Raw genomic sequence first — 25,396 nt, forward strand, 5'->3', positions numbered from 1 at the left:
TAAAACTAGGCAAAATCTAGATGAGTTCATGTACCCCTGGAAGACCTCTGCATACCCATGAGTATGTGTACCCCTGGTTGAGAACCACTGATTTAGGTTATTTCCATGAACCCAGAAGGGAAGGATACAAACTCCAAATCTACTGCACACATTCTTCAAAGTACCATTTTGTGCAGTGTTGGATTTTTGATTTTTAAGCCACACACGATTACTAAAATCCAATTTCTTCCGATCACCGACGCTTAGATATTAAATATTTATGTAGAACTTGCACCTGTAGTATTCAATTAGTGGGTTATGAAACGGGAAATGATAAAAATAGGTACGACAGTTCTAGGAGTATAAAGAACTATCAATAGGATTTTTATTGGGTTTTAATTACACATTATATCATGAGATTCCTATGACAATATGGACCTGACCTGAGGACTTTGCTCCTCCTACAGACAAAACTTCCATTTGTTTCAATTCCCAATGCACACGTAATGGCTTCTAGACTAGGCTCCACATGTGTGCTGTTGACGCAAAAAGATGCTTTCGGACTGCTTTTTGTGCGGTACTAGAGACACGGCATATTGGCAGAAGTCTGGATTATTTTGCATTGTGGGACTCAGCAGTGCAACCTCACCTTAACTACCACTTGGAAGAGCATTTTTGCTGGTGTATGTTGCATAATTTCCCCTTTTAACTCCTTGTTTAAAATTGATATTACTTAATAGTACCAAACACTTTTATGGCACTTTATAGAATCAAAGACATTGTCCCTGGGCTGACATTTCTGGTAAAAGATGAAAGGAAAGAGAAAGGATAACAACCAAAGATGCAAGATGTAATAACTATGAGGTGTGAAAGACCAAATGATTAAGTTAGAAAACTGGTTAGTGCAGAAGATTAAAAACACTGGAGTAGAGCAGAAATTAGCAGTTGAAAGCTATCTGAAAGAAGAGGGGTTTGGGGAGGGATTAGAAGGTGGAGAGAGAGAGGCTTGCTTGGCACACTAGGAGATAAGGATCCATCCAGGTGATAAGCAGTAGTGGGAGGAAGAACCATAGTGGCACAAGACAACACGAGGGGAATATCAAGGTAAATATTTGTTCATTTTCTATTTGAAATATAGCTAAGGATCTTTATGGATGTTCTCATGTGCAAAATTGCTTTTGAAAGATAAGGACAAAGCTCAAATCAATGTACCATTATTGTTAAATCTCAAGTTGTTTGTTTCTTCTGATCCTCTCTCTTTGTAGTCTATTGATGATAAATTCTAAGAAGGAACCCTGATGTGTGCATAGAGTACCAGTTTTTGATTTATTAATGTCCTAGGGGGAAGGCCATATTGCCCTGTTCTGAAAAGTGCCACCATTAGTATTACTTTCACTTCCCTGCTGGACTACTTGGTATTAAAAAAAATATATATACTTATACATAGGGTTGTGAAAAACTACTAATACACGTAAATGCAAGATGTATTAGAATTCTTACAATTTTAGACTGTTTACCTAAAAGGAAATTATTTAAATGAGCATTTTCTCAGCAGCAATTTCAGATCGTTAAGAATGGGTTTGATCTCCCAATAATAAAATTTAATACATCTGTTGAAGCGTGGTGCATTTAGAGATCATACTGCAGGCAAAAACACCTCAGTTTTATTTTCTGACTGCAGAGGATTTAGAGGCCAGGTGAACAAACATCTGTCATATTTTACAAAAGGGTTAGTTGAAAATGAAACTATTTGTTTCAAGTACACGAGTAAGTGGTCCAAATTCTCTGTTCTTCTTGAGATCTGCTCAATACAGAAACCCAGTGAAAAAAATGAAAATAGGAGGTGGAGGGTGGGGCTAAAGTGGCTGTAAGCAATTTCTGTGTCTCCTCTTATTCTTGGGTCATTTGGGAGTTTGCCGGGACTCATCTATAAAATAGAGCAGCTTCAAGGCTACTGCAGTCGGTCCAGGAGGCCACTGCAATAGCTGAGAATTATTAGAGCTCAGTGCACTTTGGCCAGACTCCCCCTGGACAAGCAGTTGCAAGGCCAGCAGAGGTGGCTCCAGGTACCAGCGCAGCAAGCGCGTGCCTGGGGCGGCAAGCCGCGGGGGGCGGTGTGCCAGTCGCCGTGAGGGCAGCAGTCAGGCCGCCTTCGGCGGCATGCCTGCGGGAGGTCCGCCGGTCCCGCGGCTTTGGCGGCAATTCGTCAGCGGGTACGCTGAAGGCGTGGGACCAGCAGATCACCCGCAGAAACACCGCCGAATCCGCGTGACCAGCAGACCGCCTGCAGGCTACAAAAAACAGAGCCGCCCCTGAAGGCCAGGGCACTTATGCTGACTCTAGACCACCCAAAGAGCCTCCTTATTCTCTGGGGTTGGGGATGACAGCTACATGGCCCCCCTGGAACCAACAGAGCAGGGTAAGGGGGGGGGGGGGGAAGGTGTCACACAACAGACTGGCCCAAAATTGTATTTCTATTAAGAGGGGAAAGCGTGGCAAAAAAATGCAGACACCTAATAAGCCTTACAATTATAGTGACTATTCAGAGTAGATACAGCTATTTTAACATAGTAGAAGTACCTGCATCTTTCAGGAGAGTCCTCTCTATCTTTCCTCCGGAACTTGCTGATGGTATCATCAATTGTGCTTCCAATTTTGTCACTCAGTTCACCTAGTTTATCGCTGAATGGAAAAGCGCCCTTGTTTTTATCCCATTCTTCATCCCATTTTGACTTGGGCTCAGAATCATATCTTTCACCTATACAATTTGTGAAGAAATAACACTGATGATAAACGCAAGAAAAAGCCTGTAGTCTTTTTGGAGTTGTCCCCCATGACCCCCACAAAAACTGTTACCTTATGAGTTTTCAAAGCAAACTGAAAGCTCCCACAGTGCTGAATCAACACTATTACAGCAAGGCACAGCATGGAATGCCAATCATTAAGTGGCAGGAATGCAGATTCAAAAGCTTTTGTTTATGACAACTACACAACCGTAATGCACTGCACAGCACAGCACATCAGGATACTGTTAAACCCTGCTGGAGGAGCAGCATAAGAGAATCAACTCAGGCTGTATAAGCAACTTATCAGAATTGGAACATGCCATTTTTATAATGGTCACTTAATGTGCAATATTGCATTCCTGGCCAAGCTGCCACACTAAGTGGTAAATCTTTCAAAGATTTTATACATTTTAAAAGCTCATGAATACACAGAGGCACAGTACCAAACACCAAAACAGACTAGTGTGAAAACATATGGTAATATTTCTAGCATCTATTCCTGTTAAAAAACCCTCAAACAACAAGATTTAGAAACCATTAAGGAAAGTACAGCAACTTACCTTCTCAGCAGCCAGTCAGTGCTTTCATTTCTCAACACTACAGTGCCATCAAGAATTAACAGCAAAATAAATTTGCTTCTGAATGTTGAGAATCAAGAACTCCAACTAGCTGCTGGTTAGTTTAGAAAAGAGATTATACCTTTTCTTCAATTACCTGCAAATATTTCATGTACACATCTAAACTGAGATTTAGTAAAGTTAATTTTTTTAAAAAAGAATTTAAAAGATATTTTCACTAAAACTTCCCCTTGCATTGTTGGAATCTGAAACAATATGATGACTGCACTAAGTTTGAAAATTTTAGCAACCCAATCAGTGGCTTGATTTTCAACAGGCAGGTATTTGGATCCTGGAAATGTTAAGCCACTTATGGGGTGCCTAAATTTGTATTCAGGTGCTTAAATTTAAGCACCAAACATTTGAACATGTTGGTCATAGTGCATGAAAATTAGAAAGGAGACATTGACCAGCCTACTTTTATTGCCTTACCTGAGTGAAATGGAACTAGCAAGCAGACAGCAAAAATGGTAAATTAGTTAAATTATTTGGGAACTCATAAGAAACTTGTAAGATACTTAAAAAAATACAAGGGTCATGCTCAATTAAAACAGTTTTAAATCCACACACAATGAATAAGTTATAGGAATATGAAAAGGTCCAATTGAATCCGAGTTATGCCTCTCTCCAACCTGAATTACACATGCAAAAATAAAAATCTTAATCTCTGAAAAAGAAAATGTGAACATCAAAATGACTCCCTTTGTTAGTTTTTTGTATAATACAGAATCCGGACAAATACAGATATGCTTTCTGATCAAATGGCTCAATGTTAGTATCCAGCTGCCTGTAGCCTTTTCTCCATCTTGTATGTACCAAGACTATATTGAAAGAGTTTATTGTAAATGTCTACCAAACCAGGTAATCAATAGTGCTCTCCATCACAGGAAGAACATAAGAACGGCCATACTGGGTCAGACCAAAGGTCCATCTAGCCCAGTATCCTGTCTACTGACAGTGGCCAATGCCAGGTGCCCCAGAGGGAGTGAACCTAACAGGTAATGATCAAGTGATCTCTCTCCTGCCATCCATCTCCACCCTCTGACAAACAGAGGCTAGGGACACCATTCCTTACCCATCCTGGCTAATAGCCATTAATGGACTTAACCTCCATGAATTTATCCAGTTCTCTTTTAAACCCCATTATAGTCCTAGCCTTCACAACCTCCTCAGGCAAGGAGTTCCACAAGTTGACTGTGCGCTGTGTGAAGAAGAACTTCCTTTTATTTGTTTTAAATCTGCTGCCCATTAATTTCATTTGGTGGCCCCTAGTTCTTGTATTATGGGAATAAGTAAATAACTTTTCCTTATCTACTTTCTCCACATCACTCATGATTTTATAGACCTCTATCATATCCCCCCCTTAGTCTCCTCTTTTCCAAGCTGAAAAGTCCTAGTCTCTTTAATCTCTCCTCATATGGGACCTGTTCCAACCCCCTAATCATTTTAGTTGCCCTTCTCTGAACCTTTTCTAGTGCCAGTATATCTTTTTTGAGATGAGGAGACCACATCTGTACGCAGTATTCAAGATGTGGGCATACCATCGATTTATATAAGGGCAATAATATATTCTCCGTCTTATTCTCTATCCCCTTTTTAATGATTCCTAACATCCTGTTTTCTTTTTTGACTGCCTCTGCACACTGCGTGGACGTCTTCAGAGAACTATCCACGATGACATCCAGATCTTTTTTCTGATTCGTTGTAGCTAAATCAGCCCCCATCATATTGTATGTATAGTGGGGGTTATTTTTTCCAATGTGCATTACTTTACATTTATCCACATGAAATTTCATTTGCCATTTTGTTGCCCAATCACTTAGTTTTGTGAGATCTTTTTGAAGTTCTTCACAGTCTGCTTTGGTCTTAACTATCTTGAGCAGTTTAGTATCATCTGCAAACTTTGCCACCTCACTTTTTAACCCTTTCTCGAGATCATTTATGAATAAGTTGAATAGGACTGGTCCTAGGACTGACCCTTGGGGAACACCACTAGTTACCCCTCTCCATTCTGAGAATTTACCATTTATTCCTACCCAGAGAAAGTGCTAGGGAGCACATCAATGTGCACTGAATGTGCACTTTTTTGTTTCTGTATTTTAACGTACATTGTGTTTCCTTGTGTGTTATAAACATTTAGAATGCTGACAAGCAGCAGAAAAACCTGGCCTGATGTACTGAAATGTAGATTGAGACAACAAAAAGAAATATCAGGTTGGGTGGGGGTGTTAAAAAAAAAGTTTTCCAATGTAAAGTTTATCCACATGTTCCAGAACTTTGTTACACATTAGCCTGACACAGCATTGTTAAAAATCGTGGGCTATTTTGATGATAAAATATAGCCTGTTCACATTTTTTTAAACTCATAAAATAACCTAAACTAATATGTTTTTGGATACTTAAAAAAAAAAAATCAAAAAAAAAAATCTTAAAACTATTTCCCCCCAAAATTCCTACTGGATCCCCCTGCAAAAAATCAATTTTCTGTATAAGAGACTATTCCTTCCTAGCTGAAAGATCTGACCTTATATGTAAAATTTCAGCCTGAAGGGGTTTTTTAATGCTGGCATTTTAAGATGATGAAAATGCTTGCAAACACTTCAATATAGTGATAAATGAAGTGATGCTAATTAGAGATCCTTTAGTATAAAAACAAATACATTTTAATGAGATGACACGGGTTCAGATTTGGAAGTGTGGTGAAAAGAGCTGAAAAGAATATGGAGAAGGAATGAAGTTTTCCACTGATCAACCCGGGGTGGGTAAGTTCTCTTTGGACAGAGAGAAACAAGAGCCAACCCAGACAGAAAGATAGGAGACAACAATGAAGAAGGTACAGAGGCAGTGACCTGTGAGCGTTCTACAAGACAAAAGGATTACCAGAGCCCCCAACAGGTAGCATAAACCCAAAGGAATATATTGCAAGGAGGCACTTATCCTGTAGCATGGTGGAACTGCCTGTCTACCCTATTTTTTTTGGGGGGGGGGAGAGGGGCGGAGGAGGGGGGAAGAAGAGGGAGGAAATCCTTCCCTATACCATGGAGACGGTTCAGCCCACTGGCACTTACATGTACCCTTCACTGTGATGGAAGGGTCCACAGTGCCACAGAGTGGCTTGTGCAGAGCAAATCTCCAGGTCACACAGAGAGGATGCATACTCCTGGCACAGCTCCCTCACATACAGTCCATTCTCGCACAAAGCCACACTGGTTCCACTGCACAGGAGCACTCAGAAGTTGTGAACATGAGGGTTGGACTTTCCTCTTAGTGGAAAATATCCTGATCTCTAGTAATACCAGGGAGGATATGGACAGACTGATGGTTTAGATGCAACATATTGGGCTACACGAAAGAGATGCAAATTTAGATGCACACTCAGACCTTTGTTCCTCACTGTGGCAGGACTGGGAGCATGGAGGAGGCCAAGGAGGGAGTGGTGCATAAAGAAGTGCCTTACAATGCTCATGAGTGATCATCTAAGCAAAGCAGACAGAGGTGGGCAAGCTTCAAGGCATGGCAAAAAAAAGGCCTGATGTGAGATTCAATGCCTAAATCAAGCTAGATTTTAGGCAACCACTCCTGCAGATGAAGGGCAACTTCCCTGGACGTATTTGGCTCTGGAGTGCCTATTGTCAAGGAGAGATGTAGAGTTATGAATGGTCAAGTGACCTTAATGGCATTTACAGACTTACATGTTTTTGCATTTTAACCTTAGAATATCCCTTTAAACTGATTTTTAAGACAAAGCTACTGCTTAGTTTCCCCCCTTAAATCCATAGTTCCTTAAGCTTCAATACCAGCTGTTGTTCAACAAGGTTCCTTTAAGTTTCCCAAGCACCCACTGAAACACTGAACAGGTGACCTGCCTTCAGTTTTGCAAGGCCTGGTGGGTGCAATAAAGCAGCACAGTACATATTCAGCTGCAAGTTTCCTAGTGTGTCAAGGCAAAGTGGGTGTGGTGCTGGCACTGGGAAGCATGCTCCTTAAGGTGCACATGGGAGCTGCAGATTCAACGCATGCCATAAAAATCACAGACCAGATGCAGACCCCCGAATTCCATTAGAGATTGTAGATCAGCAAGCAGCACCACACGCACATTAACAAGAACACACAGACCTGAGTTGAATATCAAAATACATACATATGGTGGCTTATATTCCAAGTGTCCATATAATGCTACATGGGAGTTTAAGATCTGCTTGCATATCCTAAGGTACACATTGTTTTACTTTAACACCACACACTCACCACCATCACCAAAACAAATCAAAGGCACTCAGTGAGGTCAGCTCCCTGAGACAAGGGTCGGATGTCTAGGTCAAGCCATTTTCAGCTATGAAGAGGTGAGAAAGTATTAGCGATCTTAAAAAAAAAACCCACAAGGAAAAACAAAAACAGAATTCTTCTGGAAGCCCTGAAAATGCCCTTCAAAATATGTCCTTTTAAAAATGCCGCTTGATTTGCTTCAAACTTTCCATTAGAATTGTATTGTGGCAAAGGACCCTACATGCCAATTTTCAGATAGATCAGTTAAGTTTTGGAAGCGGCAGTGGATCACCACCAGCCATATAATAAAATCTCCATTTAGTTCATTTAAGTGACACCCTTACCCCTCACCCCACCAAGGGACCGAGAGAAACTGCCACCAATACATTTGAAAATATTTCATTTCTATTCAGATGTACCAGAAGGATTTGAAAAGTTATTAGCTCGATAAGAGTAATAAAAGTGCCAGGCATATTTTAAAAAGAGTCCTTTACAAAGGGACAAATTGTCCAGGAAGGATTTGCTCAGTATTTATTTGCTCCTTGCAGCACATCCATGAAACCAAGCTAAGTCGCTGGGTGCAAATTGCTCTCCTCATCTACTTGACCAACACAGCACTGTACTCACCATATCTGAACCCTCCGACACTGTCAGAAGAAACCCCAATGTATTTGTCTTTGTTCTTCTTTGCCTTTTTCCTCTCTTCACGAAGTCGATCATCATCTTGGGCAAACTCTACCATTTCTTTCACCTTTTGGCGTATGTTTATACCTTGGTCTTTGCCATTCTCATCTATATATATTGGCAAAGGGGGAAAAATTCAGAAGTAGCAGTTAGTACTGAGCATTAGACAAGCTAACAAATGAAAAAAAAGTTACAAAATGAACAATTATGAGAAAAATCCTAAAGTGCACTGAACCTGTCTAAAATAGGAGGTCAAACAATATTTTATATCAATTGAAATTTCATCCTCAACTAAATCATGTATTTTCATTAAGTACAATTTGTATTTAGAAAAGTCTAACATTAATCTTTAACAGATCAACAGCAGTAAGTTTTGGAGTTAAAAAAAAACAGGCTCAGATTTAAACTATTTTCTTCACTCATATTTTATTCCGATTTTAACCCTTTTTAAGAAGCAGCACCAGTTTTTAGCTTTTTTAGTGCAGTTTTTGAAACACTAATTGCTAGAATTCTGTCTCACTGCAAAACTGAATTTTTAAAGTGCTTTCAGCTAAAAACTAAAATTTGCTTTTCTCACCAGCCTCTTTCACATTCAAAACACACATTGGCCTTGCTGCCTTTGCACTGTAAATATTATTTGGTGGGAGGAAAAAAAACCCCAGCTTCAAACAGATGTGTGTGTTTTGGAGCTCTAACCTTTTCTTCCCATATGATTAAAGCTATTCCTTTACGGACACCACAGGGGACCAGTCTCTAGTGCATATTTTAATATAAACCCGAACACTCATGTTGTGTTGGTTCTGTTGTTATTAGCCAGTCTTTTCTGCAAGTTCTTGTCTTCACTAATTAATACTCTAGGGTCCCACGTCTTGGATTCTGCACTCTTCACACAACCGGCAACAGTCACATTCTAATTAGAGCAGGGAGGCTTCTAAGCTGGTTCAGGTGACTGACAACTCCAACTACTGTTTTAATTTGCTTATAAGATTTTTCTATTGCTCACCTACAAAGTGGTAATTTTCCAGGGAGCGCAAATCATAAATGTGTTCTCTGGCACTCGTAACAACACGCTCTGATCCATTCCTTATGAGGTAAGCTAGGAGCAGCAAAGACTATAAAAATACAAAGCACATTAAATGATTGCATGAACAAAAGCTCTATCAGAATTTGTTTTAAGTGCAATAAAAAACTAAACCCTAAAATCCAAAAGTTAGTCAATGACAAGATTTGTTCCCCTTTTAAATAAGTAACTATTACACTGATTTGCCTTTTATCGCGTTCTCTTTTTTCTTCCCCTTTTTTGTTTATAAGTATCGCAAGCAAATTTAGATTGCATTTGTTCAGTAAAAACCAAAGTAGATTGTTAATATTAGATCATCACTAATTCTTGAAGCAAATAACTTTTCATCCGAAAAAGATGGTTATGGAAATTTAAAAAGCAAACCTAACCCTGTAAAACAAAAAAGTTTTCCTGTCTCCCCTCCGCCCCTTCAATTCCCCCAATGTTTTTCATTTAAAAGCAATTTTTATGGTGACTTATTTATGTTGCTCTCTACAGGAATGTGTTCATGTATAAAACAGTATTCTGGAGTAAGTTTAAAGAAAACTTCAAGACAAAAATTTTAAAAGTTGAAAAAGTATTTTTTAAAATTGTGAACTTCCTTGAACTTCAATAAGTTCCATCTAAAAAAAGTCATATGTGAAGCAGAGTCTACCAGCTAAAATACGTAATCAAAATGCAATATATTCTAACCTGGTAGATAATTCCAACGAGTCTTTAGAACATTAAGTAGTATGTATGATAGCATTAAATATTAATTTACATTATACTTCAGGGAAAACAATTACTATGAGTACAAAGCATTGGGCACCCCAAGAAAACACAGTATGCCTTAGAATTATTTTTGTCTTGTTATAATCTGAGCCGACAGAGTAGGATCTAAACCTTAAATTTTAAAAATGGTATGTGCTATACCAATCCCACTTCACCCTCGAAAACCCCCAATATAATCCTACATATGTTGTTACATTGGAAGTACAGCATAACAATATTAAGGAAAAAGTCGATCTACGCTACACAAATTATTCAAAGCCAAGAAAACTTCAACTGGTGTTCAGTGCTTTCTCTACCACTAGTAAGACAAAAAGGCAAATGAAATACAATCTTCAAAATGAGTGGGAAAATTTGGATTCTTTTGAGGCAGAATGCTAATGGAAATTAAGTTTTAAGCGGTTTAACTTGGAAACAATTTTAATTTTTCTAGTTAGAAACAATATCCTTTAGAATGCTTAAAAAGAATTAGAAAATAATTTGAAAAAGAATTATCGACAGGCGTACATGCAAACGATTTTTTTTAAGTACAAAACGTAGATGTTATTCTGTTTGACACTTGTGTAACAGTAAAATAAGATTGCTATGTTAATTAAAAAGCATTTTACACAAAACATTTGTTTTTAGAAAGCTCAATACTGCAGAACAACAAAACAGAAATTAGACTTTTATAACAGAGTTAATAGTAACATCTGATAGGAGAAATCTAAAGTTTAGTGTAACTACAGTTTCTTGATAATACAAATGTAACAGTTGAATACGTACATGCACAACAGTGCATCAAGATATGAAACTAAAATTAATACCTTAGTGTTTGTTCTGCAGTACACAGAGTAAGAGTAATCACATCCTAAAAATGTCTTTTATATGTACACACCTTATAAACTCTCCTCCAGTTCTTTTTATTATCTTTCAACATTCGAGTCCAAAGCATGTTCATAAGTTCTGGAAACTGCTCATACATAAATGTAGCTCTAAGAGAATTAAACAAAAGGAGCAAAGCAATTATTTTCATAACAATTTTCCATAATAGTTTGCTACAATTTAATGTTGACAGTAGATGGCAGACTTGGTCTAAAACTATTGTAATTCCATCAAACTCCAAGTGAAGAGCTACCAAAATTTCTTATTTATACAGATGTATTTCACACACCACCATTTCAAACAAAGCTGAGTATCTATCAATTTGGGGGGGAGGGAGAGGAATCTATTCTCTTCAAAGCAATGGTTTAATGTCTACAACATGACTATGGTGGTGCCCTTCATAACTAGCTCATCACACACTATCCAAGCCCGTCTCTGAAAGATAAAGTGATACATATGTTCATGAGCAAAAATTTGGCTAATCTTACTCTGCTTAAAACCTTTAAAAAGTATTGAAGCAACCGGCCCCAAATAGGATCTTTTTTATTCTGAAAAACCCACAAAATGAGACATATTGTAAGACCAAGAATTAAAAAAAAAAAAAAAAATACACTGCAAGTATACTGTGACATGTTTTTGATTCAGTGATTCTGATGATTTTTTTCCAGCATATAATCTTAAAATTTAATTTTTAATTATTTGTCAGCTCCTCTCTATCAACCTGGCATCCCTGTTGGTCTGGCAGCAAATTTTATATTTCTGTATAAAGATGCATCTTTTTCTTCAACACTGAGTCAAATTATCACTTACTTGGCAATCTCTCCCATGAGCTGCCCTGAAGGTCCCCATGGATCATCATTGGTTGCTTCTCGAACCTTAGACTCAATGTCTGAATAATTCATAACCACGTTGGTGCTGCAAAGGAAAAAAATTAACACACACATGAAGATTAGCATCAAACTGAGAAACACATGAAAACTTAATAATGACACTAGTGGGTACCTTAATGAGATACCTCTACAGGGTGGGAAAGAAAACATCTTTAGTGCAGAAGCTACCCTGAGGACATTATACAACACATTTAAGTTATCTTTAAGAAGGTTTTTACTATTCCATTAGTCTTCAAGCATACAGATGAGAGACTAGGGATTACATGAGAGTTGGAATCAGTCCAGTAAAAATGGCTTTTGGTCAACTTAAAACTGAAACAATCACTAGAGTCTAAATCGGTAGTTTCCCCAGCTAGATCTGGCTTGCTTGCCGGCTTACATGTTGCACAATTATTTGCCAGTACTTCTATAACTCAATGAACAGAAGTGGATGTGTATTTTCTCAAACCATGTGCATTATAATGAAATCCAAACAATGTCAGTATCCCAGCAGGTGCTAGCAAAATTACACAGATAGGAGAAGTTGGAAAGAAGGGAGATGAGAAATTCACAGGGAAGTATGTTTTTTAGCTTGAACAGTTTTAATTAAGGGAAAATGGGAAGGAGAAAGGGAGAGAAGCTACAGGGCTCCCTGTATGCCGATTAAAGGAATGAAAACAATATCAAGAGTTCAAGGACCCTCTACGGGAGTTCTTGCAAAAATGCAGTATGGAAAGAGGAAATAAGATGTTTCGGTATCATCTCTAAAAGAGTCAAAGAATCTGCCTTCTTAATGAATAGCTGTTGCAGAAAATGTTAATGTTTAATTACAAGCCTGATTTTTAATGCTTTAATACTTTCTTAAAAAAAAAAAAAAAAAAGTCCTAATATACTCTGGAAGCAAGATGATCTGCCTTAACCTTAACAAAAGAGGGGCTCAGTGCATTTATTCCTTAACAACTCTATTCACGTGAAAAGAGCTCCAACTGCAATACTTTAAGATGTATTTTTTCAGATATTGTGCCACTGGGAAAATGGAATAATTGTGCATATGCATATTTACATCAGAAAAATATTGCACAACTAAAAGATACACCATTACCTATACTCTGCCTACTTGTATAATTTTCTCACACTCTAGTGTATTTAAAAGAGATTTGCAATGGTTATGTTTATACCCTTTATACTAGGAAGTTTAGAAAAAACTGTTAAATACTGTAGATAATTATACAACTGGTTTCAGAATCGGAAAGAAATTGCTGCAACATGATTGTGTTCAACTTGGAGTCCACAGAATGTCTTGTAAACCAACTGGAATGAAATGCGGAACTGGTCCAGTGGCCTAGTAGTAATGCTACGGTGGAGGCTGGGTTCAATATTCATGCCCTTCCTTTGGAAGGGCAGCAAAAACACTGCTTTACAGTCACCGGTCTGGGTGTTTAGGGAGAAGCATGAATAGGTTTTTAAAGTGACACTCATCCAACCCTCCATGCAGAAGGATGATGGAACTGGGAGTGTAAAGCAAAAGAGAAAGGAGAAACAAAAAGTTCTTTTAAGACCCAGAAAAGGACACAGAGGGTAATAAAACCTGAGGTAGAACTCCTAGACTTAATCAGGGATTCTCAGCATTAGAATCCTTGCAATCAGATTCTGAAAAACAATTTTATTTGACTGTCTAAAGAAAGCATAACCTACATGGCTGAATAAGTAATCAGCAAGCCAATAGACTATGATCTGTATAGGAAAGCATGTTCAAACTCAGCAATAGGTATGAACAATAGCAATCAGGGTTGTATAAAGTCACTGTTAAAAACTATTTAAAAAACCCTACAAACTTCTGTTTCTGCTGTTTTGTTTGCTGTAGACATCCAGATGTAAGCTAGTACCATTTTCAATTCTCATGCATATGGAACATTTTCATTTATTTATTTAACTACAGGCTTCAGAAGCTTTGCAGCTTTCAGCACACTAGTTTTCTTGTCCTACGTAAGGAAAACTTGTGGGTCAAAAGGGAAAGGTTCTGTTTGTTTTTATAAAACCTCCCCAAGCTCTTGTTTGAAGGGATGGATGGGGAGGGGGAATATAAAAAGGAGTTTCCTATATTTCAAGTAAAGTTTGAGATTGAAAAAAAAAAATCACATAAAAAAGAAACTTACAGTAAAAATACCAGCATCAACTAAATAGTTTCTCAAAGTACAGGGCTAACACAGTACTGGGGGGAAAGTAAGCAATGGAGCGTGGGAGGGGGGAGTGCAGTTAAACCCCACTAAAATAGGAAGACATGCTCCATTTCTAAAACCATCCAGCAGTAAAGTTATTGTTCTCAGCAAATTGTAGAAAGCTCTCAAATGCCAAGACGAGAACTAATGGCACAAAACGTTCCAAAACAAAATATCTTTAAGCCACAGTTAATTCAGAAACAAATGTAAACTTAAAAAAGTTGTATAGTTTGGCTTTGTTCCAGGTCTTTTAAAAATAGCTATTTCTAAAAAGGTGGAAATATAGTTTTATTCTTCCTTTCCCATGTTTTCTATGGCCCTCATTTCATGCCCTACCCATGATTCCTGTGACCTTTGCAGCAAAAAATAATTTATGTCCAGATGTGAAGGGAAAAAGTGACTAGTTTGATTGCCAAGACTTCCTGTGATTGATATAAATTTAATATCCGAGGACACTTTCAGACGCCAGGGGGGGCTCTCTGATTAGTTTATACTGGGCAGCTTCCAGGGAATCGTGCTAGACTTCATGGACAGATTGCTTTGCAAACAAATGGTTATACAATAGTTAAGACTAACAGAAGGAATCCTAGTACTGAACGCTTAAAGCACACTATAATCACAAAGATTCCCTTTGGATTTACACCAACTCATTAATTTAAAGCCTTCACAATTGAAATCTTATAACAAGCCAGTTTTGACATGGATAGAGATGTTAAATAAACGGAAGAAGTGGATTTAGCAATTAGATTAAAAGTACGGCATATGGAAAAAATAAATGGACATTAATGATTACAAAACCTTTGCCACATTCCTTTCTGCTTACGTGGTACATGCATACATGTTAGCTTTCTTAGAATTGTCTTTTTAATCTTATAGACCATTGTCAACTCCCACTGATACATTTAACTTTTTTTTTTTTTCATTCACTGTTCCAGCACCTTTTTTCAAAATCAGTGATGTCAGTATAGCTTTGGTTATTATATTTCTAGCCAGAAAGAGGAACTGGCAATAAAATAAATAAATGGGTTCAGTAAAAAAAAAAGCTGTGGTCAGTGGGGTGTTCTTTATTTTAAAATCTCAGCAACAGATGGGTTAAGTTTATAAATACAAAAAGCTACACATTTACAACAATTTTAGAAAGGTTTCAGAGTAGCAGCCGTGTTAGTCTGTATCCGCAAAAAGAACAGGAGTACTTGTGGCACCTCAGAGACTAACAAATTTATTAGAGCATTATCTTTCGTGGGCTACAGCCCACTTCTTCGGATGCATCCGAAGAAGTGGGCTGTAGCCCACGAAAGCTTATGCTCTAATAAATTTGTTAGTCTCTAATTTTAGAAAGGTAGCTCAAGTGATGCTCTCAAATTCTTTGGCAGTGGGAATGCCAGTACACCTCATTATTTAAAAATATTTGGCTTGTCTCAGTGTGGATCAATTAATAAAGATTAAATATTCCTCATGATTTTGAAAAAAATGAATGTTTATATTTAACACCTAATTCTACAACCAGATAAACTAAAAAAGAGAGATCCCTTTATTGTAATTAAACATACCCAGTTTACCTAAAGTGTTTTATGTGCTTCTGAAAAGGAAAGAGAATCTTTGAAAGAACTATAGAGCAACTTCATAAATATTCCAAATTTCTTTCTGAGTTATGGTTTCCTGAGATCTAGAATATTTGCGATGCAGCTCTCAACAAGGCCCAAGTGTCATGCCTTAAAATGAGTTAAAAAACAGAAAAGAGAGGAAACGGGTTGGAGAGAAATATTGTATGTGCTTCATTAGATTTCCTGCTGCTTGTCTTTTTTTGTGTGGGAGAAGGGAGGAAGGAGGTGTGGGAGAGAAAAGTCAGTTCTGTAACCATTCCTACAAAGATAACAGAAAGCCAAAAACCAATAAGCGCCATCCAAAATTTGTTGTGCAGAATATTTACAAATTAGCTATCCGTTCCCACTCATTTTCTAGAACACTCATAAATCACATCAGCTTTCAGGAATAAAATGAGTGAAGAAACCTGAAATGCTCTTCCGAAGACAAACAAACATACATGGATTTCTTAAAGCATACAAATGAAATATAGTTCATTTGCAAGTAAAGATTTACATGTGTTACAATTTTCTGAAGGAGTGTACTTCACAAGACTAAATGCAAAAAGCATAAAGCGATCATATCTCACCATACAGATGCTGAGCACAATTCAGGAACAAAGTAGGCACAAGAAACACTGTGTACACAAGTAAGTGATAATTATGTTGTTCACATGAGCTTTCTAAGTACTTGATTTCAATACATTCCGTGGCTGTGATAACAGTAATATTTTAGGCTACTGTACTATGGCTGTTCACAACACTGAACCCCATAATGAATCATCAAATCTCTATAATGCTCCTCAGCTCTGAAGAACAGCGTAATAATGAGGGTGAAGTGTATTATGCTCTCCAGAAAGTATCAACTTCTCTTCAAAGTGTTTTACCATAAAACACCCATAAAATAAACACTGAAAAGGAAAGTTCCCTTAGGCTAAAAAAATCACTTTAGTCGCCAGGAAAAATCTGTTCTATTTTGTGTTTTCAGCCAAAACATTAGGGAAAACAGTTTTAAATAATACTTGCAATGTTGTGAGGTGAAACCTTGATAATCAATCATGTGGTTTTCATTATTCTGGATCACAGGACACCCTCCACAGATTCTTATGCTGTACTTGTACCCAAATTGGAACTCCTAAATGAGGTTTACCATCCAGCTCTAGATTTTGGGAAGCAATGTTCTTTTGAAGGATTACAAATACCTGGCTCACTAGAAAATGACATTTCAGCCCTTCAATGTGCACAACAATCCTCTAATGACAAGAGAAGTTTTTGGATTCAGAAATGTCCAAGTGATTCCCTCAACACCCCAGATCCAGACCCAAACTGTGAAATATCCCTAAAGTATCAAGGAATACTGCTTTACAAGTATTAGTATACAAAATCTGAAGTGGATAAAAATTAACTATTGCAGCACACTTTAATCAGTATTTACTGGAGTTTGCACATACAGTTCTTGCCACAGAGAGAATCACTGTGCTGAATAAAACTACACTCCCATGTAAGCAACACTAGTAAAGTATTCCCTTAATTCAATCCCCACTGTAGCACTGACGATTACGTCAAAGTAGGTAGAAGAGCCTATATTAAGTAAGGAATCCAAATATGAGCCAATCAAAAGGGGTGCGAGAAAAGAAAAACTCACACACTAAGAAGTGTAATGGGAAAGTAAAACATATCCACACACATTTAGAATAGAACCCACTTAATACTGGTTATGGGACCAAGCAGCATTACAAGAGTTATTCAAATTAGTATTGCACAACTAAAAAAACCTCAAGTGCAGCCTGGGGTAAGAGTCAGGCCACTCCATGTAAAGAGCTATGAGAATTAGGACTCCTATTGATGTAGCTGGTGTCAGCGAGGGCACAGGCACAATTCTGGACATGAGGTCTGCACTGGCTTTGTTTAATGCTAAGTCAAATCTAGTGAGAACTAAAATAAATTGAAGTCCTAGTGAAAGGGAATATTATAATAGTTTCTTTATAGTGATGGGAAAAGGTATTGGACTGGACAGGGCAAGACTAATTAGAAACATTTCTCAAACCTTTGGGAAGCTACCCACTGTGCTGAGGGAGCAAGCAGCGGGAAAAGGGAACCTGGCTACCCAGTTAAATTTTTTAAATGCATATTTCGAACCAATTATGATATCATGTATACATGAACTCCTATGTGCATAATATTATGCCTTTAACTATTACTCCAAGGACCTTACTGGATTATGCACCTTCTGTTTTCCCTTTTTTAATTTTACAACTGGGAACACTAAAATACTAAAAGCTGAAATGAGAAACTTTCTGCTTTTTTACCACCATTAACAATTTGCAATGAAAGATCATTCCTCAAATATCTCCATTTGAAGAGTAAAGCTGAGTGTGTGTGTGTATATTATATATGTGTGTGTGTGTGTATTATATATTATAGTAAGCTTTAATACCTACACTACTGAATAAACACCAAATTTAAAAAAAACAAAAACAAAAAAAAAAACCCCTCAACCCACATTTGGAATCATTCCTTCCCAAGAATTACTCCTTTGATAAAGACTGTTAGGTTGGGTACTGGGCAAAGCTCTGTTACTGTAAAACACTACTTAGTATAGGGAGAAAATTTTGCAAGAAATAAGTAATCTGGTTGTTTTTTTTTACTAATTGAAGTTATTTCTATAAGAGCTATCAGAGTATATGCCTAATAGTCCTATCCTCAATCTATAATTACCATCTGCTGAACAGTCATACCTTTTAACAATTTTGAGATGTAAACACTTCAGTTTTTATCAAGTCTGTAATTCTGTTAGTGGCTTATTCCCTTTTTATGAAGCAGTTCCCCCAATGCCTTCTACCTGACCACTTCAAGTGGAGTTTTCTTATTAAGCTGAGAATAAAATAAACCCTTTGATTGGGTTTTGATGAAAACATGGCTACGTATACAGAATTGGTAACAATTTAGTGCTCTCCTCTTCTACCTCAGTAAATGGTGTTTTTAGCAGCCTCAACCCCTGTACCCATAAAACCAAATAAAAATACGTTACCAAATGTCTGTTGTATTTTTCAGACTGGCCATATCAATCTAGTTACTTGTCAACCCTAAGAGGCCAATGGCTGACATCATCTGAAAATGGATATGCAAAATCAATCTTACAACAGGGGTAAAGACCACATTGTATCTGGCTCAATAAGCAAGTAGTTGGTTCCACTCTCCCTCCTGCACAGCTGTCTCAACCAGCGTATCAAGACTCTTGAGGTGGGGTACACACAAAAGCATAGGAGTGTTTATCCATATAGTACCACTCTCTATGAGCTGAGGGGTGAAAACATCATGCTAGTAACAACTCCTGAGGTAAACCTCTGAGCATGTCCACTCTGGACTTGGAATTTCCAGGAACATAAGCAGACTCAGACTGAGCTCGGTGTTCATTCTAGTAATACGAGTGCTGGAGACCATCTCTCCAACCAATTTAACTACACCTCTACCTCGATATAACACTGTCCTTGGGAGCCAAAAAAATCTTACCGCGTTATAGGTGAAACCGCATTCTATCGAGCTTGCTTTGATCCGCCGGCGTGCGCAGCCCCGCCCCCCCCCCCGGAGCACTGCTTTACCACGTTATATCCGAATTCGTGTTATATCAGGTCGCATTATATCGAGGTAGAGGTGTACTAACTACTTTAGTGCATGTCATTGGGATCTGCTCTAAACACCCAAGCTGGAGGAGATGGGACTTTGCTTGTGGTAAGAGACAGAAACCCAGTTTAATAGTTCAGTCAGCTCATTGGTGTCTCTGTTATGAGCTTTGTTCAGACAGCAGAGCAGTGACCTGTCCCCTGACTTCACACAAGCAGCACAGCTAGAGGCTAAAAACTGCATAATAGGTAAAATGAGGGGGTTTATTTAAAGGTTAGGTTATACTACACAACCTTTAGAAGTCAAAGATAGTAACATCCACACTTGTAGAGTAAAATAACCTCTCTTTTACACACCATATCACCAGGGTGAACATTTATCACATCACTGTAACAGCAGACAAAGCAGCTCACATTAATACTATACTTGCAATGAGGTGGCAGTTATCCAGTAGACGTGTTTAAAAAGAAGTCATAGAACTTTTCTCTCCATTTAACAGGTTAAACATCAAGAGATAGAACAGAAGAGCTATGGCCAAACGTCTGAGTGGATAAAGTATCTTTAGTACCTAGATTGCTAATTAAAGGATCCTCAGTCACGTATTATAGGAGGAAAATAGATGCATTTTAAAAAGTTAAAGGTTTTCCTTCAATATAAACAACCCAGTCTTAATACTGGACTCAGAAGTTGGCGTCTACTGTTAATATCACATAACATACAAAATTTCCAACTTGCTCATATAGAAGCTATTTCCCCACATTCCTACCTAAGCTGCTCTTAACCTGTTTAGTCCATCTACATAGCGTTTACAATCAGTTTTCCAGAAGCATTAATTTGTTATTAAAATAATTTACCTAATACTTAGCCAGCTGTGCCTGAAATATTTTCAATAGAGCATTTAAACCGTAACATGAGAAACCTGAGTGCCTGAACTCCAGCACTGCTCATCAGCCACTAGGGGCCAGCACAACATGTGAGAAACATTAACATCCCAGAAGAGGAAAAGTTTGATCATACAGCTCTATTCATCTAATTCTGTTAGCAGATTATCATGGCATCACTTGTTCCAGACTCTGAGGAAACAGAGTTGATCACCCATCCAAAACAAGCGCCTGTTTCAGAAATATACAAGGAACAGGACTTAAAGGTTTAAAAAAGAATACATCAGAGCTCAGAAGAAAAGGTGCATTACAGCCTTAGTATTTCATTGGCTTAAGCTGTTACAGTATGTGTCACTGCCTTAGAAAGCTTAATGCACCAAGTAGCTTGGTTCACAGATGGGAGTGGGAGGTCACATGCTTACTTGCCTGTCTGCACTCCCAATCACGCCCACAGAAATTCAAGTATCAAAGTACCTCAAGCTTATTGACTAGGTTTGCAGAGGAAGGGAAGTCAATTGTACCTGGAATAAACCTTAACAGTGCATTTAAAAAAAAAAAAAAAAAAAAAAGTTGTCTTCATCAGTCCAACATAGGTTAGTGACCATCCTACCAGCCCGGAGCGCTGCTTTACCGCGTTATATCGGGGTAGAGGTGTACCTTAGGTCAAGTGCTACCTGACCATTTGAAATTACCTACTTTTGAACAGCAGTTTAAAACACCACAAGAATGACGACCAGTGGCACAATTACAAGGAGTTGGGGTGAGAGGGGGCATGAAGGGCTCCCTCTCCCACAAGGGTTTTGCATTTGTTCAAAGTCCCATAAGCTGTGGAATTGGGGAAGGATATGGCCTGAACACTTTTAAGCAGTGGTCCCGTACTAAATCAGTACAGCTGCTGTCAGAGTTGTCTGGAGCATTGCTCAGGCTACATGGTTGCAGTGCCACTGAAATCTGACCCACCTGCCCCTCCATAGAGAAGGGCTGCTGAGCCAAATTTTAGCAAGTGGTGTTGTGAGTTGGCACACAGGAAGTCTGTTAGCATACGTGCAGCGTGGGGGAGTCCCGCAAATACTCAACTCCAAGTGGCACCTGCTCATGCGCTGTGTGGGTAAGAGGGGAGACTTGCCAGCCAAGAGAGATCCCGGGTTCCTGCAGGAGGGTGGATAAGCTGGTACCAGAACAGGGTCCAGGCTGTGGGGTGGAGGGAGAACTAGAATTTGCTCCCCCTCCCAAAGAAATATCTGAATTGGTGCCACTGATGACAACAGCAGGCAATGTTGTATATAAATACTGGATATGATAAGAATTCTCTCTCTGGAACTCTCAATCATTTGAGTTTTTTGACCAATGATACCATCTTCACTATAGCACAGTAAGAGTCTGAATAGCATTTTCAACTTTTCAAGTTAACAGTTTCATAATTTATGTGGCAGATGTGCAAGGCAAATTGTACAGAAAGTGATAAGCCAAGAAAAACATCCTGATGTCCACAACTGAATGATGACTTGTGGGAGGAAGGAACCATAAAGTTATTTCCTGTGCCTTACAACTTTTGTGGTTAAAACAGTACCAAGTAAATAAGATGACCCACTATGCAGCAACCCCTTTTTAGAACCTTTAAAAAGCATGCTGAATAAAGAAATGAGGATTGCATGCTGCTATGAATACCTTAATACGCTGTACAGAATATACCTTTTCTCTTCATGAACTACTTTTACTTTTCACTTAAAATAGATTTTTAAGTTCCAGAGCTGCTAACAACTTATGTCAATGCTGTGCTACAGCTAAAGTAGTCCCCCCCCCTTTTCAAAATGTTTTAGAAAACATGAGACTATTATTTTTAAGTAGTTATACAATGAAAGCTGCATTAAAAGGTCAGTGTCCTGTGTCATAAGAGAGGAAGTCACCCCCTTCTGGTGAAATTTTTAAAAGTGCTTTGGGAGAAAAAAAACCCAAACTATCAACAGTTCAATTTTTCCTGTCCACTGAACTTTGTCTGAAATCAATTAGTACCTGTTCAAAAACAGAATGATAAATATATTTAAGTATTTTCCATAAGTCATATAGGGTGGGAATTTCAAAAGCAAATCAAGTGACTCAGGAGCAAAAGCTCTATTGAAAACTCAATCTGACTTGTGTGCCTAGCTCACATAGGTACTTTTGAAAAAATCCCACCCAGAATCTTCAAACCCATGGCTTCTCTTTCCCAGGTTATAGACCACTGTGGAAATATTTCACTAATATGAGCTAAGCTCATATTTTGTGCACTGCCAAATGTCAGGCCTTTTACAACCAGCAGTTTAAGCCAACCATGAAGCCTAACAGCACAGGACAATGGGACACCTGGATTGGAAGATAATCTTAGAACTATCTAAACTTGTAGTGATCCAGTACTATACACTGAACAAAAAAATATCTAGTCTGTGATGCTATACCTAGGAATAAGAGAAAGTTTTAATGGAAGTACTTCAGATAGTTATATTCTTTGAAAGCATTTTTGATGCACGTGACGCTACAAACCTCTAGCCATTGGGGCCACAGGTAAGCTCTCTCAGTGGCGAGCACTCAGGTCTGATGGTATTTAAGGGTTCAGGGCCCCAGTGAGTCTGTTTTTTCCCCCCCAACATCTCAAAGTCCATTATCCTTTTCCAGTGATGAGTGTAATTTAGGGAAGAAGGCTGGCAAACTGAGAATCTGGTTTAAGTTGAAGTCAGAGTCTACCTCAGGTAAGAATTTTGGGTGTGGTCACAGGGTGAAATTCTCAGTTCCACTGAAGTCAAGACAAAACTCCCATTGATTTCAATGGGCCTGGGATGCTACTCAGTCTCCTAATCAAATGAAATAGCATAAGGAAGATCAGCCACCAGGGCCAATAGTGCACTAACTCTCCTTGATGTTAAAACGAGGAATCCTTTTGGCACCTTAGAGACTAACAAATTTATTTGGGCATAAGCTTTCATGGGTTAGAACCCACTTCATCAGATGCATGGAGTGGAAAATACAGTAGCAGGTATAAATATGAAATGAAAAGATGGGAGTTGCCATACCAAGTGGGAGGTCAGCCTAATGAGACAACTCAATTAAGAGTAGGATACCAAGGGAGGAAAAATCACTTTTGTAGCGGTAATGAGAGTGGCCCATTTCAAATAATTGACAAGAAGGTGTGAGTAACAGTAGGGGGAAATTAGGTTTTGTAATAACCCATCATCTCCTTGATGTTGTTATTGGCAATAAGGAAGGCAATCTAAAGTGGCTAAGGGCTCAAAGGCTGGTTCCATCAGCTTTGTGAGCACTAGATTTACAATCACATTAAAGCATCTTTTGGGGTAAGAATAAGTTAGAGGATTGAAAAGGTGTGTGGGGAAGCTGATACAGTGGCCAAATTAAGACTTACCAAGTTCAGCAAGAAACCATTTCTTAATACATTAATTTTTTATATTGTGGTTGCTCCTAATGACAAGGATGGGCCCTACTGTGCTAGCTGCAGTACAGACGACACCCCTTCTGCAAAGAACTTACAGTCTAAGAGCCATATGTAACATGGATGAGAGAAGCAAGTGGCATAATAGAGAACAGAAATGTCACTCACATGTCTTCAGTGTCACAAACATTTGCTAGTTCTTCAAGTCTACTGAGATATATATAAAGTAAGTTACATACAGTGCATATTTCCAGTTCTTCACCCATCAGAACGTTACAGAAAGTATCCATGTCAGAGTTTATGCAGACAGTCACAATAAGCAGTTTTAATACCAAGCAAAGTGTGAATTGGGAGTGCTTTGTTCCAGGTGGGCCTTGAGAGGGCCTGACTGGTATATAAGGGCAGTCAGTAGCGAACCAGCTGAGCGGCGAACAGCAGAGGCTAACAGAGGGAGTTTGCCTGGGGAGAGCTCACTGAGGCTTTCATCTGTGGGTTTCTCTGAGTAGTTACTGCAACAGCTGAGGAAGCTCTTAAGAGGAAGGTGACATGGAAGGTGAGCGATCAGCTGTTGTAACCTGCACAGGTTGTGCCATGTTTGTCTTTCTTCCACAGGACAGAAGCGACTCGGTCTGTACAAAGTGCAAGCAGGTCTCCATATTGGAAGAGAAGGTTCGAGGTTTGGAGAAACAAGTATCGACTCTGCATTGCATAAGGGAAAATGAAGATTTCCTGGACAGATGTCAGGAGATGCTTCTATGGCCACAATGTTCTGAAGATTCAGAGCAGGCGCAGCAGGGACAGAAAGATGGTGAAGAAGTTTGGCAGCATGTGACCTCCAGAAGGAGAAAGAGGAGCATCCATGTACCAGCAATGGAGATACAGGTGAGCAATCGTTTCCATGTTCTCTCTACAGGTACTAATGCGGAGGGTGGACTAGATGACCCATCTGAGGGAAGGGAGCAGAAGGAGACTCCACCGATTGGAAGGCAAAAGATGCACTGTCCTAGGGATGGGGGTTCCACGACCACCACTCCCAAGAGGAGGAGGAGGGTGGTGGTGGTCGGGGACTCCCTCCTCAGGGGGACTGAGTCATCTATCTGCCGCCCCGACCGGGAAAACCGAGAGGTCTGCTGCTTGCCAGGAGCTAGGATACACGATGTGACGGAGAGACTGCCGAGACTCATCAAGCCCTCGGATCGCTACCCCTTCCTGCTTCTCCACGTGGGCACCAATGATACTGCCAAGAATGACCTTGAGCGGATCACTGCAGACTACGTGGCTCTGGGAAGAAGGATAAAGGAGTTTGAGGTGCAAGTGGTGTTCTTGTCCATCCTCCCTGTGCAAGAAAAAGGCCTGGGTAGAGACAGTCGAATCGTGGAAGTCAATGAATGGCTACGCAGGTGGTGTTGGAGAGAAGGCTTTGGATTCTTCGACCATGGGATGGTGTTCCAAGAAGGAGGAGTGCTAGGCAGAGACAGGCTCCACCTAACGAAGAGAGGGAAGAGCATCTTCGCAAGCAGGCTGGCTAACCTAGTGAGGAGGGCTTTAAACTAGGTTCACCGGGGGAAGGAGACCAAAGCCCTGAGGTAAGTGGGGAAATGGGATCCTGGGAGGAAGCACGAGCAGGAGAGCGCAAGAGGGGAGGACTCCTGTCTCATACTAAGAGGAACGATCGATGAGTTATCTTAAGTGCCTATACACAAATGCAAGAAGCCTGGGAAACAAGCAGGGAGAACTGGAAGTCCTGGCACAGTCAGGGAACTATGATGCGA

General features: G+C 39.1%; 1 protein-coding gene across 1 annotated transcript in view; it reads right to left on the reverse strand.

The window, feature by feature from the left end:
• The window catches only part of CLINT1 (clathrin interactor 1), an 82,498-nt gene that overhangs the window by 25,333 nt on the left and 31,769 nt on the right, over positions 1-25,396 (reverse strand). Inside the window, exons 2-6 of the mRNA XM_026659425.2 lie at positions 11,838-11,942; positions 11,041-11,137; positions 9,336-9,444; positions 8,276-8,440; positions 2,560-2,737 (exon numbers count right to left, since the gene is read on the reverse strand). Of these exons, the coding sequence (XP_026515210.1) occupies positions 2,560-2,737; positions 8,276-8,440; positions 9,336-9,444; positions 11,041-11,137; positions 11,838-11,942 (654 nt within the window). The remainder of the gene's footprint in view (positions 1-2,559; positions 2,738-8,275; positions 8,441-9,335; positions 9,445-11,040; positions 11,138-11,837; positions 11,943-25,396) is intronic.

Source organism: Terrapene carolina, unplaced genomic scaffold (assembly GCF_002925995.2).
Source record: "Terrapene carolina triunguis isolate 2854851 unplaced genomic scaffold, T_m_triunguis-2.0 Scaffold629, whole genome shotgun sequence".
NCBI classification, from domain to species: domain Eukaryota; kingdom Metazoa; phylum Chordata; order Testudines; family Emydidae; genus Terrapene; species Terrapene triunguis.